Below are 16,477 nucleotides of genomic sequence, written 5' to 3'. Positions count from 1 at the left end.
GATTGGCATTGATAAGAGTGCTAGCAGGTAGCCTGATTTCAGATGTGTCCATGTAAATATAATTATTAGGGAAATCGTTCTTCTTGCAAGGCATGTCGTTGTTTTAATCCACAATAATCATAATATTGTATACATGTAACTGTACTCAGTGGCTACTTGCCAATAAGGGTATTACCTTTTCACAGGGTGTTCAAATGAACCTGCTACATTATGGTGCTTGACAGCGGGTCAGCTCTCAGAGGGGACGGCGTCACACCGCTCCTCTCACAGAGAGAGACATAGTTATGTAACGACACAGCAGAGTGTTAAGGCTGCAGGGTTCGCTGGAGGGCCAGGTTCAACACTGTCTATGGTAAATAAATTAGACCTGGCTGATTAGCAATGACCTCCCGTGTGCGCACGCACGAACACACAGTTTTACTCCCAGTGACTGTGTCCCCGCACTAAGTTATTTAGGCTGACATTAAAGACATTATTTCCAAGGTTGACCAACTTAGCAACTTAGCTACCTGCCAATCCTATAGCCTACTGTAGGAACCAACAGCACAGAGGGAAATTATTAATATCACTCTGACTGCTGCCAAATAATCAATCCCATACAATGAACAATAAACTCCTTAGAGGAAAACCTACAGTCACTAACACAGTATAAAGGACTCTGTGCTAAAGGACTCTGCTATTTTCTATTTTATTTAACTAGGCAAGTCACTTAAGAACAAATTCTTATTTACAATGACGGCCTACCCCGGCCAAACCTTGACGCCGGTCCAATTGTGCGCCGCCCTATGGGATTCCCAATCACGACCAGTTGTGATACAGCCTGGAATCGAAACAGGGTCTGTAGTTACGCCTCCAGCACTGAGATGCTGTGCCTTAGACTGCTGTGCCACTTCTGAGCCCTCTGCTATGTCTCAGAAGTAAACCAGTTGGTATCCCTGTTACTCCAGTACTGCTCAACAAAGCCATAGATGTCTGTCTGAGAGTTTATGAAGACAGATTTAGGTGGTGATGTCATAAATATCTAGATTTTTAGAAAGGTATGACGCTCCAGAAAGCCAAGTGGAAGCCTTCTCAGTGAACGGAACACAGTGAGTAAATAGGAATAATTGGCTCCCATGTATACTTCCTCTGTCTCATTTAGGATGTAATCTCTGTGTATTCCATCTTTAGCTCACACTAGACTAATGTGTGTCATACTGCCACAGCTGGGTTTTGTTCTTAGAGAATTAGGAGAATAAATCAGACTTTCTCGTTCAAAGCAGTGTTCCCGAGGTAGAAACACTGTCGGCCATATTGGAATGTTATTTGTAATAGTGTGGTTGTACTGACCTCAGGGTTGGTCCACTTGGTCTTGATATGGTCAGCCATGTTCTGTGTGCAGCCCAGCAAGTCATAACCCTCCCTGCTCTGGAGGAGAACAAAGACAACACAGAGACAGACAGTCACACAACTTGAAGTTGGTTTGTTTTTGAATTTTGTAAAATTCCATCACTCCTAGGCTTAATCTATTCCTCAGAGGCAAAATGATGATGATGATGATTACCCCACTTGGTTCATCACTAATTGGTACTATAATGATACGGAGTGTAAATGGGGCCATGATAATGTCATCTCTCTCCTCCCTGCGTAGTGATGATGATGTGTCATTCCCTCTCCTGCACATTATCCATGATATCTCCTCTGCCCACAGAGAGCAGTCAGTTAGTCAGTTAGTCACGGGATGGGACGGGCTGTAAAACGCCTGCAGTAAAAAGCCATCTGGGAAGGAATCGCTCCCTAGCCAAACAGACATTGGAATATGTTAATCATATATTAAAAAAAAGTTTCCATACAAATTATTAATAGGCCTTAATAATTGGGAGGATTTGTCATGAGGTCATTGTAGCCTTTACATGGTGGCATACTATTATTATTTTTACATGAAATCATTGTGTTAAACATATGGAGGGAGATACTCTGCTCAACTTTTATAAATCCCTAGTGTGTTGACTGGAGGTAATGTATCCGTGCATGAAAGCTATTAGTCTATTGTAATCATATAATATTACAGACACTACATAAACAATATTGATAGTATTGTTTCTCCTATAGGGGATGTAATTTGCAGTAGAGGGCTTAGAATGAGCCTCCACTGTATGCCAGTGGAGGCTCCTCAGAGGAAGAAGGGGAGGACCATCCTCCTCAGTGAATTTCATGAAAATTAAAACGGTAAAACATTGAAAAAGTTATCCTTTTAAATACAACTATACTAAATATAGTCACATCATCAAATAATTGATTAAAACACACTATTTTGCAAAGAAGGTCTACCGTAGCCTCAACAGCTATCTGTGGGGTAGCACCATGGTGTTGCCGGAAGACAGCTAGTTTCCGTCCTCCTCAGGATACATTGACTTCAATCCAAAACCTAGGAGGCTCATGGTTCTCACCCCCTTCCATAGACTTACACAGTAATTATGACAACTTCCAGAGGAGAGTCCTCCAACCTATCAGAGCTGTTGCAGAATGAACAGACATGTTGTCCACCCAATCAAAGGGTCAGATAATTAATCTGGTACTGAAAGCATAAGCTACAGCAGTGCATAAAATGTGGTGAGTGGTTTACTCAAAGAGAAAGAACGACAGTAGTTGTAAATGTCTTCCAAAATGAAAGAGAAGCAAGAAAGAAATAGAGAGAGAGATTGTCTTTTTTCTCACTTTGTTTCCCTTACTTAGCTATCAAATGAAGCTAGCAGGTTTAGCCTACTCAAACATCCTGCTCAAACAGAAGGATGCTATGTTAGCTAGCAGGCTATGACTATCCAACAAAACACTGGAACTCTTCCAAGTCTAGGTAAACTTTGGTTTGACTAATTTAGTGCTTACTGACTTTACACTGTAACGTTACTGCATGATTGTAGCGGGTTTACGAACGCGTTAGTTCTATTGGCTATGCAGACTATGACGTTACTTTAGCTAATATGGTGACTACGATATAGGCTGTGTGTAGTGGTTTGGCTTGGAAAGGTTTTTTCACCTGGTCACATACAGCTGATGTGCATTGAAATCCACAAGCGAAAGGAAGAGTTGAGAGGAGGAGAGCCCATAGACGCAAGAAGAAATACAACGTGGCTGATATGAAAGTGAATGTGATCAGGGGTGTATTCATTTCACCAATTCTGTTGAAAAATTATTCTCATAACAGAAGCAAACGGACCAAAATGGGGATAAACATACCTGAATATCTCCAATCGAAACTCTTGTTTGCAAATGTTGGACTAATGATTACACCCTATATCAGCTAGATGCAAGCAGGAGTGTGTAAGGCTGTATGGAATTTCACTGTCTGTCCATGTGTCACTGTCTGCCACCTCAAATTTGTCTCTCGACCTGTGTGCACCTACATTGTAAACTTTCATTCATAGGCTAGGTTGTAGCAACCTCGTGATGGGTATCGGGAAACATTGAGTATCGTGTAGTAGTCTAAACCTATCGCTGATACATTGAACTGGGTGAATGGAACATGAATGACAGTCATCCAATATGCTGTAATAGAAATAAGGCCATGCTGAAGAAAAAAAACAAAATGCCTCCCTCATCTTAAATGGCAATGACTGCTACTGCTATACGATTTCTATCCATGAAGAATAACTTTGCAGGTCATTTAATCAAGGACACAGGTGGCAAGGATCTCTCTCCCCCGTTACAATGAAATGCAAGTTCAGAACTCTTGTTGGCCGTTGTTAAGGGTCTGCGTGTTTGTATACACTCTATATACAAAAGTATAAAAGGACACCCCTTCAGAATAGCGGATTATCTTGTGGCTGAATGGAAGCAAGTCCCCCCACAGCAATGTTCCAACATCTAGTGGAAAGCCTTCCCAGAAGAGTGGAGGCTGTTATGGCAGCTAGGGGGGGGGGGACCAACTCCATATTAATGCCCACGATTTCGGAATGAGATGTTCGGCAAGCAGATGTCCACAAACCTTTGGTCATGTACTGTAGTGTTTGTTAAATTGTGGGACTGTGCTTAAATCCATGTTATAAATGTGGTACTGCGCTTATATCAAGTTTATTAACAGTGGTACAGTGTAATATCAATGTTATAAACATGGGTTGACAGGTAGTGATCATTCTTATGTGAAGTCATTGCGAGTCCGCCTGCAGGTATGATATTTTTAAGTGCGACTCACCTTTTGCCAGATGTAGGCCTCGCGCAAGGTGATGATCTCATGCTCGCGGTGCTCCCCCTGCACGGCACACACCACACAGATGACCTTCTCGTCAGTCTTGCAGTAAAGAGTACCCTCCTGGCCATGCTCATTACAGCGCAGCCTCTCCACTGTCACCGTCTCCCTCTTACTGCCCCCCTCTGGGGCTGCCACCGCCTCTTCATCACCATCAACTTCATCATCAACTTTCCCCTCCCCTTGGACTCTCTCTCCTCCACACGCCTCGTTCTCTTGTACCCTAGCCCCACCGCATGCCCCATTTTCCACCACCTCTTGCTCTGCCCTACGCCCAATCTCTCTAACCCTTTCCTCCCCCTCCCCTGGGTCTCTGTCCCTGGCCGGCTGTTGGGACCGGGCCTGGGGCTGCGCCACTTCCTGGTCGTAGGGCGTCAGTAGGTGTCGTGTGCTGTGGACATGTTTCTCAGCGTGGGTAGAGCAGAAGGCAAAGCTGCAGGTGTAACACACCTGGGTTGCCTGCTGGGCCTCGTCAGGCTCACAAGCGTCACATGACCCGTCCATCTGTGGTAACTCCTCCTCCTCAGGTCCTCCACTTCCTCTCCAGGGTTTCCCTTGGTCTGTCATTATGGTGGGTATGAGTAGGGTCAATAGGAGGCGATGAGCAGGACACCCTGTAGGAGAGATCAGTAGTACAGGACAGAGTAAATAAATAGTGGTGACCAGGGAACATACTCACACCAAGCTCTGCAGAAAGGTTATGTAGTCAGAATGTTACAGTCAGCTCTTCTAGACATATCACATGTGTTTGGGAGGGACAGACAATCTCTCTCTAAGAAAACAACAGTAATCTACACCTTTAACAAACACATCCTCCTACTGTACATCACCTAAGCAACAGCAACAAGTTGTAGCGACTACTGTCAGAGGGAAGACACAACCCAATTCTTCCACAGGTACTGTACTGGATAGGTTACTTTCTAAATGTAATCCGTTACGTTACCTGTCCAAAATTGTAATCAGCAAAGTAATTTTGGGATTAACCAAATTTAGTAAAGTAATCTGATTACTTTGGGTTACTTTCCCCTGAAGAGGCAATTAGAAGAAGACAATGATATATTGCAGGATAAACCAATGTTAGAGTTTACATAGCTGGCCATAAATCAATGTTGCATTTTCATTTATGGGTTGGTTATGTAGGCCTCTTATAACCCATTGCTTTCTACTACAGATAATAATACAAATAATAATCCAAAGCTCGCTTAGGGCCCCCAAAAGGCTAGGGCCGGCCCTGAATCATTTACCCAACCAAGGAGGGGCCCCCAGTTACCCATGTGGGCCCCCTACCTCTTCTCCTTTGATGATTAGCAGAGTGGGCTCCTGTGGTTGACAGGTGGAGTAAAAAAAAAAGTGATATAAATATACACTACCGGTCAAAAGTTTTAGAACACCTACTCATTCAAGGGTTTTTCTGTATTATTACAGTGTAGAATAATAGCGAAGAAATCAAAACTATGAAATAACACTTATGGAATCATGTAGTAACCAAAAACAAAGTGTTAAATCTAAATATATTTTATATTTGTAATGCTCCGGGTGTCGTGGGTGTGGAGTCAAAATGCAGGAGACAGAGTTCAATGCTGTGCGTCTTTTACTAGCACCAACGTACCATAGGGTGCTCACAAAAGTAACGTTCCCAAACACAGGGGAAAAATTACAATGAAGAAATACACGACTAGGCACTAAACACGTACCTCTACAACAGAGCCGAAGGTTACAATGAAAATAATCCCGCACAACAACCAGGCGGGCCGGCTGTCTAATAAAGACAAACTAATTAAACTAATTACACATGAACAGGTGCTACCACTAAACATACAAGGAGGGAGAGGAAAAACAATCAGTGGCAGCTAATAGGCCGGTGATGACGACCGCCGAGCGCCACCCGCCCGGGAAGGGGAAACACCCTCGGTCGGACTCGTGACAATATTTGAGATTCTTCAAAATAGCCTTGACAGCTTTGCACACTCTTGGCATTCTCTCAACCAGCTTCACCTGGAATGCTTTTCTTCCAACAGTCTTGAAGGTATTCCCACATATGTTGAGCACTTGTTGACTCCTCCCAAACCATCTAATTTTGGTTGAGGTCGGGGGATTGTGGAGGCCAGGTCATCTGAGGCAGCACTACATCACTCGACCTTCTTGGTCAAATAGCCCTTAAAACAGCCTGGAGGTGTGTTGGGTCATTGTCCAGTTGAAAAATAATATTATATTCCCACTAAGCCCAAACCAGATGGGGTGGCATATCGCTGCAGAATGCTGTGGTAGCCATGCTGCTTAAGTGTTCCTTGAATTGTAAATAAATCACTGACAGTGTCATAAGCAAAGCACCCCCACACCATAACACCTCCTCCTCCATGCTTTATGGTGGGAAATACACATGTGGAGATCATCCGTTCACTTACACAGCGTCTCACAAAGACAAGGCGGTTGGAACCAAAAATCTCCAATTTGGACTTCAGACCAAAGGACAAATTTCCACCGGTCTAATGTCCATTGTTCGTGTTTCTTGGCCCAAGCAAGTCTCTTCTTCTATTTGGTGAGCTTTAGTAGTGGTTTCTGTGCAGCAATTCAAACATGAAGACCTTATTCACGCAGTCTCCTCTGAACAGTTGATGTTGAGATGTCTGTTACTGAGTGTCTGCTACTTGAACTCTAAGTAGCATTTATTTGGGCTGCAATTTCTGAGGCGTGTAACTGTAATGAATTCATCCTTTGCAGCAGAGGTAACTCTGGGTCTTCCTTTCCTGTGGCTGTCCTCATGAGAGCCAGTTTCATCATAGCACTTCATAGGTTTTGCGACTGCGCTTGAAAAAACTTTCAAATTCATTACATTTTCCGCATTGACTGACCTTCATGTCTTAAAGTAATGATGGACTGTCGTTTCTCTTTGCTTATTTGAGCTGTTCTTGCCATAATATGGACTTTGTCTATTACCAAATAGGACAATGTTCTGTATGCCAACCATACCTTGTCACTACACAACTGATTGGCTGAAAAGCTATAAAGAAAGAAAGAAATTCCACAAATTAACTTAACGATGCACACCTGTTAATTTAAATGCATTCCTGGTAAACTACAATTTATGCATATTCAACAGGTATTGAATATGCCACTGCTGTCGTCCTGCCACTGCTGTCATCCTTACTTCCAAGCATTTATTCAAGTTGGATAATCTTTGGATGCCGACAGCAGTCACACATTGGAAGACATAGCTTGGACTATGGCCTATAAAAGTGTATTCCTGCTCTTTTCCCGCAATCCATCACAGATTTGGTGTGTAATTGTGGTCTCTGACTTGTTGTCAGACTCATGTGGAACAAACTTTAACTTGTGCCTTTTTTCAATGCTGATTTGAATGTAATTGAGAAAACAGAAAAATGTTAAAGATAAATATTTTCTTCTAATCCTAGAAGTAATCATCTGTAATCTGATTACAATATCTTTGCTGGTAACGTAACGGATTACAGTTAGGTTTTTGGCAATACGTTACTCCCCAACCCGGAGACTGTACCTGCCAAGGTTTACTGTCTTGGTCTGCACACACATACACTCTTTTTTGAAGACTTTGCCCCACATACATGCATACACACAGTCACACAACTACTGAGAATGCATACCCAGCAACAGCACAAGCAAATACACACACTCTCTCTCTCTGGGCAAGTTCGTTTTCCATAGACCAGTGCCATGAGTGGGTGAAGATTTTACTTAAGGACCAATGGAATTGTATAAAATGTACAAACTTCGCCCACCCCGGACACCGGCCACGCAGAATGAACTCCCTTTCTCTCTTCCCTCCTTCTGTCAACCGTCAGAACTTGACCTTTTTTTTTTAATCGCTTCACTCGTCATCTTTTGCTCCTGTCCCTTTCTTTCATTTCACTCTACAGGAGAGCATATAAGAATGCAAGCTACCCGCACTGCCTGCCTGACACACACAGCAGGACCTAAGCTTCATACAAACCCATTATCTGGCACTATATTGAATCACTCCAATATGGTATCCTTCTGCGCGGAAGGATACATTTAAAAGTAAGATTAGTCCCATGTACCGGGTAGTGCTGCTGCCACCGCACTACTTCCAAATCTTTCATTTCTTGGCTCATTCCAGAGAGGATTTGCTTGGTAAGAGCTCTATATTAGAGAGTGTATAAGCACAGAAGTATACCCGCTGCTATTCAATACCTTGGAGCAGCTAGCTAGCCTCTCCATTTGGGTGCTCTGCTGTCCCCCTACTCAGTTTGGCTTGTGTCATCTCGTTCGGGTTTTGTTCTTGTTTTTAAATCACTCGTGACAGTGTACCAACATGGGCAATACTCAATTTGGTCGACCAGTATTGCGGCGCTGGCGGTTTGTCTTAGTTGTCTGTGGGACTGTCCACCAGAACCCTCGCGGTTTTAGCCTTCCGGTTCTGGGACCGCCTACCCTGCAGCCATTTTGCCTAGACTCTTGCTCTTATGTGTTCCACAGTGAACAAGCTATGCAAAGAGGCTAGCTTAATGAGGTGTGACCATTGCAGAACTAAGCACAATTATAAATACACTGTACACTTCCCATAAGTCCTGCCAACACTTTCCTTAAGTCCCCGCATTTATACCAAGAAATAAGATATAAAAAGGTGGCTTGAATTACAGCTGACCCACACGTATAAAGCAAGAAATGAGATATAAACGTGTGGTAGAATGCCCTGCCCCTTAACAGTCAGACAGTTCACACTCCATGTGTCCACCTTCACATAGTCTGTGTTCAAAATACCCACTTGCATTCTGCGTTCTGTTCATTCAAGGGTGATCTTCTGAGAACACCTGAAACAGCATATCGTGTAGATTGGGAGAACACAGAGCGCTTAAAATTGAAAGGTACCTCGATGTGACCGCTAACCCAAACAGTAAATTTCATCACGCACCTGGCGTCAACTAAGATATATTGTGTAGCATAAAAGCATGTGGACCCTCCTTCAAATTAGTGGATTTGGCTATTTCAGCCACACCCGTTGCTGACAGGTGTATAAAATCGAGCACACAGCCATGCAATCTCCATATCCAAACAGTGGCAGTAGTAGAGCTCAGTGACTTTAAACGTGGCACCATCATAGCATGCCACCTTACCAACAAGTCAGATCATCAAATTTCTGCCTGCTAGAACTGCCATGGTCAACTGTATGTGCTCTTATTGTAAAGTGGAAACATCTAGGAGCAACAATGGCACAGCTGCAAAGTTGTAAGCTCACAGAACAGGACCGCCTAGTGCTGAAGTGGGTAGCAAGAAAAAAATATAGTCTGTCCTAAGATGCAACACTCACTGAGTTCCAAACAGTCTCTTGAAACAACATCAGCACAATAACTGTTTGTTGGGATCTTAATAAAATGGGTTTCCATGGTCTGGGGCTGTTTTTAATGGTTTGGGCTAGGCCTCTTAGTTCCAGTGAAGGGAAATCTTAACGCTACAGCATACATTCTAGACAATTCTGTGCTTCCAACTTTGTGGCAACAGTTTGGGAAAGGCCCTTTCCTGTTTCAGCATGACAATGCCCCTGTGCAAAAAGTGAGGTCCATACAGAAATGGTTTGTGGAGATCGGTGTGGAAGAACTAGACTGGCCGGCAGAGCCTTGACCTCAACCCCATCGAACACCTTTGGGATGAATTGCCGACTGTGAGCCAGGCCTAATCATCCAACATCAAAGCCCAACCTCACTAATACAGTTGTGGCTGAATAAAAGCCCCCACAGCAACATCCCAACATTTTGTGGAAAGCCTTCCCAGAAGAGTGGAGGCTATTATGGCAGCAAAGGGGGACCAACTCCATTTTAATGCCAATGATTTTGGAATGAGATGTCCACATACTTTTAATCATGTAGTATAGCCAGCTACGTCCATTTACAATATACCCAATGTAGTAGTGTTAGCCACTAGTGCTACCAATTCAGTGAAGGACTATGCCAGAACTGAAATATTGAAGACAAATACTAAGTGAAGGAACAGAATCAATTTTCTGAGTACCCTAGTAGTTCACTAAATTAAGCTGAAACCAACCAGAATTGCTTGGTCTGCTGCTACATCATTGTGGACGTATGACAGGTAAGCTTTCATGAATTGTACCGCGGCTGAAGCAACAAAAAAAAGAAAAGTGAAATAAGCTATTTTGCTTACTGTTTAAGAATGATACATTGCCAGAAAACTGTAAATCTAATATTGCATTGCATTAGGACTGCTGGTGTTTTATTTCCAACGAGCAGGCTTACATTGTGATAAATTCATACAACAACCATGCATATTATTAAATTACACCGATGGTCAAGACAGCTTGAACCCTATACATTGACAACTAATTTATAGGCAATATGATTCAATACAACTACATTAAGTCTAGACTACTTCATCTTAATGTATTGGATTCAGAACAAACACTGGCATATTATAAAAGAAGAACAGGACCAATTTAATTATATGCATACATAAACAGGAATATCTATTAAATGAATACACCAAATATGATGAATGCCCTTCTCTCTCCTTGCAGGAGATTAGACAGATGAACTGCAGTCCCCAGATGCCCATGCCTCAACCAGAATTGTGTGGACATCAACACTGGTTATTTCTTATAAAATATTAACCCTGTTGTTTTCCTGTATCTGTGTACAGTATGAATACAACAGTATACATATGGTCCAAAGAAGTGCTTACGTGCTTGTTCATTCTCGACAAAGTAATAATAAGAAATAAAATGAATACCAACAGAGTAAATGGCTCAGTAGCATAAACCTTTAATCAACCCCAAGAGATACACATCAAGGAGATTAACATTCAAAATCTTGTTCAGGACATGAGGGCACCTTTATTCACAACAGCCACAAGTTTTTTTTTTTTTAATACACAGGACAGGAGTTTATAGGTTTTTGTTCCAACCTTTCACCAACACCTCATTCAACTAATTGTTGTCTAAATTGTAGACAAATAGTTGAACATGGTGTTTGCTGGGCAGTAATAAAATGTGCACACAGTACAGTACCCTGGGGCAGAAATCATCCACATCTGTATATTAGAAAGAGCTTCATATGTTACAATGAGCTGACAATTCTGCATGATGGAGAATAATGTGTGGATCCACTTCTAACATAATGACGTTGCACACTGCTGAATAAGTTCCTGACTAAAGTCCTGTGATAGGGTGATTTTCCTGGTGGACAGGAGGTCCTCAAGTTCTTCACATCTGTCTGGGTGTTGGGGTGAGATGTGTGTCAACCTAAGGAAAACAGAGCAGAAACAAAGCCAAGGGAGGATAAATTAACCTCACTGCTCAAATTTAAAATGCTGGTTGAAGCTGCTGAGAACCACAACTAGCTTTGTTAATGTGCAATGTTTTTTCATATTCCTTGGCTTGATCACGTTAAGTTTTAAAACGTTCATTTCATTATATGCAATGGTGAAACAAGAGGGGAGGGGTGACAAGAAGAAAGTTAGCTAACGTTAGGTAAACATACTACATGCATGTATTTACTGATAATTTAAGAATGCACAAATAACTTGCCTGGCTAGCAAGCCGAGATTGAACAGAACACAGTTAGCTGCATTTCCTGTAGTTGTTTTTATCCGATGTTAAAATGTCTTTACCTCCAAACCAGTTGGCGCAGTGACTCAACATTTGAATAAAACATTTATATGAAAGTAATTCGTGCAATATTAACAAAATATGGTGAATCAATAAACCTAATACTTACATTTTACAAAGTTATTCCTTTGGAACATTTTCTCCCAAGCAGGAACCTTAGACCCCGTTCATTTAAAAGTGTCGCTCTGTCGCAAGGTGTTATGGGATATCCTCCCCGGTTAACAAAAAAATGTTCCAATGCGTGCTTTGTTTTCCAGACTTTTCGCTCATAGAACTTCCGGTAAACTTAGTACATACTTGCCTTTTTGCGTTCTAATGTTTGGACTCGCAATTGAAAATGACAGTTGTCTTAAGTACTCGCTACACGCTCTAGATAGAACACCAGTATGCATTTTGGAACTCAGTAATAGTGTATGAGACAAAGGCTGGTACTGTAGTTCCGTAGTAATATTTACGATTATACACAGCAGGGCCTAAACTTAATTCAAATCCGCTATTTTGTTTTCTCTTCGGTTCTCCTTCGTGTTGGGGCCTATTCCCTCCTGAACAATGCTCGGGTATTCTCTCTCCTTCCTGACACGAACAACCAGCACAAACCGGGCTTCGCTGCAACAACAAAAAACAACCATCTTCTCCCCTCTGCTATATCCAGTTCTCTGACTCATTCACACACTCACTTTTCCCCTGTGAGGCCTACCAGTGGGCAGCTCAGTTCAAATGGGTACTCACTGCTGGTATTTCTGTGAAGCAGGCGCTGCAGTCTCGTTCTCTTTCTGTCGCTCTTCGTTAAACTCTCTGCTGGGGAGAGCACAGCCAGTGTTGACGTTAGCAAGCTAGCACTTCCTTATGCAAACTGCCCTGGTCTACTTTCACTTCACAGCTGAAGCTCTGACTGCATTCACTTCCTTGTTTTCCTCAGCTGCTGGGTATTTATTTTTCTCCCCCCTTTCTCTCTTTACTTCCTGGTTCTCTAGCGGCAGCCGGAAAGAGAGACACAGAAGTGGGAGAGAGAAACTATCTTGACAACCATAAAGGCAGAGGGAGCAGCCCGCTAGCAAACACAGACAACGGAGCAGGATTAGAAGTCTTCAGAGGGAGAGGAAACAAACTCTTCCACCGTTCTCCTCAGATAGAGCTAAGAGGCTATTGAGCTAGGCTCCACATAAGCAGAAGTGTTTGGTCTGTGTTTAGAGTGCTGCCTCCTACTCTATGGTGAAACATAAATACATTTTCCATTAACTAAACCGGTTACGTTGAGTGGCCATGTGCTATTTTAGACGATTGACACGCTGAAAGTCGGCCTCTCCCATCTACTAATTGTTTTTTAGGAGAATACTGGCGGTAATTCACTTTAGTTGTTTGCCAACTGCCATATAGAATTCACAGAAGAAAAATACGAAAGATGAGAGATTAATAAAAGAGAACTAACTAAAAACGATCTAGGTTTCCCCTTTATCTGTGGATTAAATGTCAGATTAGAAAAAATATGACACAAAATGGGTCAAAATTCTACAAAGATCCAGCTAAAAAAAAGTACCATATGCATTTCAGGTTAAAAAACAACAACAACCCAATGATTATCTAACAAGACAAATTACCTAGTAACAGCAAGCTAGAAATGTCCATTAATGTTTCATCTGTGTTTTGACTTGTTCACAGTTGGTTTTGCTATTTTAACTGGCGTGTCATGAATGCATCTGGTGGGAATAGACTAAATCAACATGCGCTTGGTGTAGGATGCATGCACAGAGGCAGTTTGGTCAAGGTGTAAACTGAAATCACAGTCTGAGTGGGCCTCAGAGGATGTGGACAAAGATGTGTTGCCAATTACAAAATATAAAATAACAAAGCCAGACAAGCCACACTGCAAGAGAATAAACAGAGACAACAAAAAAAAACGTATTTAGCACAAATGGATGAGAAAATTATATTGTCCAAATCTTTAGTGATTTCCAGTGGAAAATAAGGGGCGGCTAAAAAACAAATCAGAATCACCTGCTGGAGCGCGTGCTAGAATTTCAACAAAGACAACACGTGGTGGGTGGCATACAAAATCGCAGTGGTGGGTGGTATAAGGTACTTGATATATCGCACTTGGGTAGTTTCACAAGAGTCCCTTTTGGGTTGTGTAACTTGGTGGGGAATAAAACAGTTACCTAATTTTAATTCTGTCATGACCAGCACATTCAACTTAATAAAAACACATTTCCCATCTCAAGATGTTAAATAAAATAAAACATGTAATTAATTAAAACATTTCTAACCTGTCTATGGGTAACATTGTTGAGGTGTTACGCTTATACGACCCACTCAGTTTTGCACTAGAAAGTGGCCAAAAAGAGTAGAACGAGCTCACTTGCGTTTACACTATGATTTGACTATTAGATGTTCAATGTTGATTTAGGAAAAAAAACATGTTTTAAAAGGAATAGCGTCACCAAATTAAGAGTTCAGTTCACGGTTAACCTTAAAATTGAGGGATGAACCCTCATGAAATATATAACAATCATCAGGAATAATGTTCTCAAAGCAACAAAATAACTAGGGCTTTACAAGGATGGTGAAAACCTGGAGAAGGGTGAAACTATGCAGAGGGTTAAGTAAGCTCTAATTCACCAGATATGGCAAGACCACATAACTTACTCACTATAGAACATCATTGCCTTTTTATGCACTTTTTATCTATGCTTATTCTGACCTTGAACTTTAGTATGAGAATAGCATGCTATTCACCCACTAACCGTTTGAGGTGGAGCGCAAATAAATGAAGGTGTGGTAGAGGTGTGTCTAAAGATACAACGTATTCGGACCTTCACTTTAAGCCAATTGAAAGCCAATTTACTTCCCTTTTTCCACATTTTGTTATGTTAATTAAAGCCTTACTCTAAAAGTGATATTAAAAAAATAAAAATCCAGGCCTCCTGGATGGCGCAGTGGTTAAGGGCACTGTACTGCAGCACCAGCTGTGCCACCAGAGATTCTGGGTTCGTGTCCAGGCTCTGTCATAACCGGCCGCGACCGGGAGGTCCGTGGGGCGACGCACACTCTTTATTGGCCTAGGCCTAGCGTCGTCTGGGTTTGGGAGGGGTTGGCGGTAGGGATATCCTTGTCTCATCGCGCACCAGCGACTCCTGTGGTGGGCACCAGCGCAGTACGTGCCAACCAAGGTTGCCAGGTGCACGATGTTTCCTCCAACACATTGGTGCGGCTGGCTTCCGGGTTGGAAGCGTGCTGTGTTAAGAAGCAGTGCGGCTTGGCTGGGTTGTGTATCGGAGGACGCATGACTTTCAACCTACATAACGAAAAAGCTATTAAAGGAACATATCCTGGGTCTTCCTTTCCTTTGGTGGTCCTCATGAGAGCCAGTTTCATCATAGCGCTTGATGTTTTTTTGCAACTGCACTTGATGTTTCCTCATTGACTGACCATCATGTCTTAACGTAATGATGAAGTGTCATTTCTCTTTGCTTTTTTGAGCTGTTCTTGCCATAATATGGACTTGGTCTTTTACCAAATAGGGCTATCGTCTGTATAGCACCCTACCCTTGTCACAACACAACTGATTGGCTCAAATGCATTATTAAGAAGGAAAGAAATTCCACAAATGAGCTTTTAACAATTGCATTCCAGGCTGGTTGAGAGATTGCCAACAATGTGCAACGTTGTCATCAAGGCAATCTCAAAAGTAAAATATATTTGGATTTGTTTAACACTTTTTTGGTTACTACATGATTCCATATGTGTTATTTCATAGTTGTGATGTCTTTACTATTATTCTACAATGTAGAAAATATTCAAAATAAAGAAAAACCATTGAATGAGTAGGTGTGTCCAAACTTTTGACTGGTACTGTATATTATATATTTTCTACTCATACCACCCGCAGACCGTATTGGACCCCCTGACAGGCAATATGTTTGACATACCTGCTCTACAACCTAGTGTGTCCCTCTGTTCATGAACCTTGGTTGAATGGAAAGGTGCAGAATATACAGTACGTTCCTGTTTCTCACTCATCTCAAAGCAGGTCAGTTCCTGGGCTGCTCTCTTCAAGCCCGGTACACCCTGCCTGGTATAACACGGTTTCAAATAATAATAATGCAGAATCAATAGGTTTTAGAGAGTAAGTCAATGTCTGGACTGGTGGTGCTCAGATGGGTCTGTGTGGAGGGAGATTATTTTTTATTTATTTAACCAGGTGGGCCAGCTGAAAGTTGTCATTTACAACTGTGACCTGGCCAAGATAAAGCAAAGCAGTGTGACAAAAAACAACAGAGTTACACATGGGATAAACAAACGTACAGTCAATAACAATAAATCAATCTACATACAGTGTGTACAAATGAAGTGAGGAGGTAAGGCAATAAATCAGCCATAGTAGCAAAGTAATTACAATTTAGCAATTAACACTTGAGTGATAGATGTGCCGATGATGATTTGCTAGTAAATATAAATTATGGTGTGCAAAAGAGCAAAAAATAATAATAAAATCAATATGGGGATGAGGTAGGTAGTTGGATGGGCTATTTACAGATGGGCTGTGTATAGTTGCAGCGATTGGTGAGCTGCTCAGATAGCTGATGCTTAAATTTAGAGAGGGAGATATAAGTCTCCAACTTCAGCGATTTTTGCAAATCATT

General features: G+C 42.0%; 1 protein-coding gene across 3 annotated transcripts in view; it reads right to left on the bottom strand.

Moving 5' to 3' along the window:
* LOC118401141 (tripartite motif-containing protein 44-like) overlaps positions 1-16,477 on the bottom strand; it is a 78,513-nt gene that overhangs the window by 55,603 nt on the left and 6,433 nt on the right. Inside the window, exons 1-3 of one of the 3 annotated variants that reach the window (XM_035798417.2) lie at positions 12,567-13,091; positions 4,172-4,839; positions 1,330-1,407 (exon numbers count right to left, since the gene is read on the bottom strand). In XM_035798417.2, the coding sequence (XP_035654310.1) occupies positions 1,330-1,407; positions 4,172-4,792 (699 nt within the window). In that variant the 5' untranslated portion in view covers positions 4,793-4,839; positions 12,567-13,091. Of the gene's footprint in view, positions 1-1,329; positions 1,408-4,171; positions 4,840-12,566; positions 13,092-16,477 lie in introns of those variants that run through there. The other 2 variants (XM_035798414.2, XM_035798416.2) reach the window with 2 other exon arrangements.

Source organism: Oncorhynchus keta, chromosome 22, assembly GCF_023373465.1.
Source record: "Oncorhynchus keta strain PuntledgeMale-10-30-2019 chromosome 22, Oket_V2, whole genome shotgun sequence".
NCBI lineage: Eukaryota > Metazoa > Chordata > Actinopteri > Salmoniformes > Salmonidae > Oncorhynchus > Oncorhynchus keta.
Note: the sequence above shows the minus strand (reverse complement) of the source record. Positions and strands in the feature narration are given on the sequence as shown.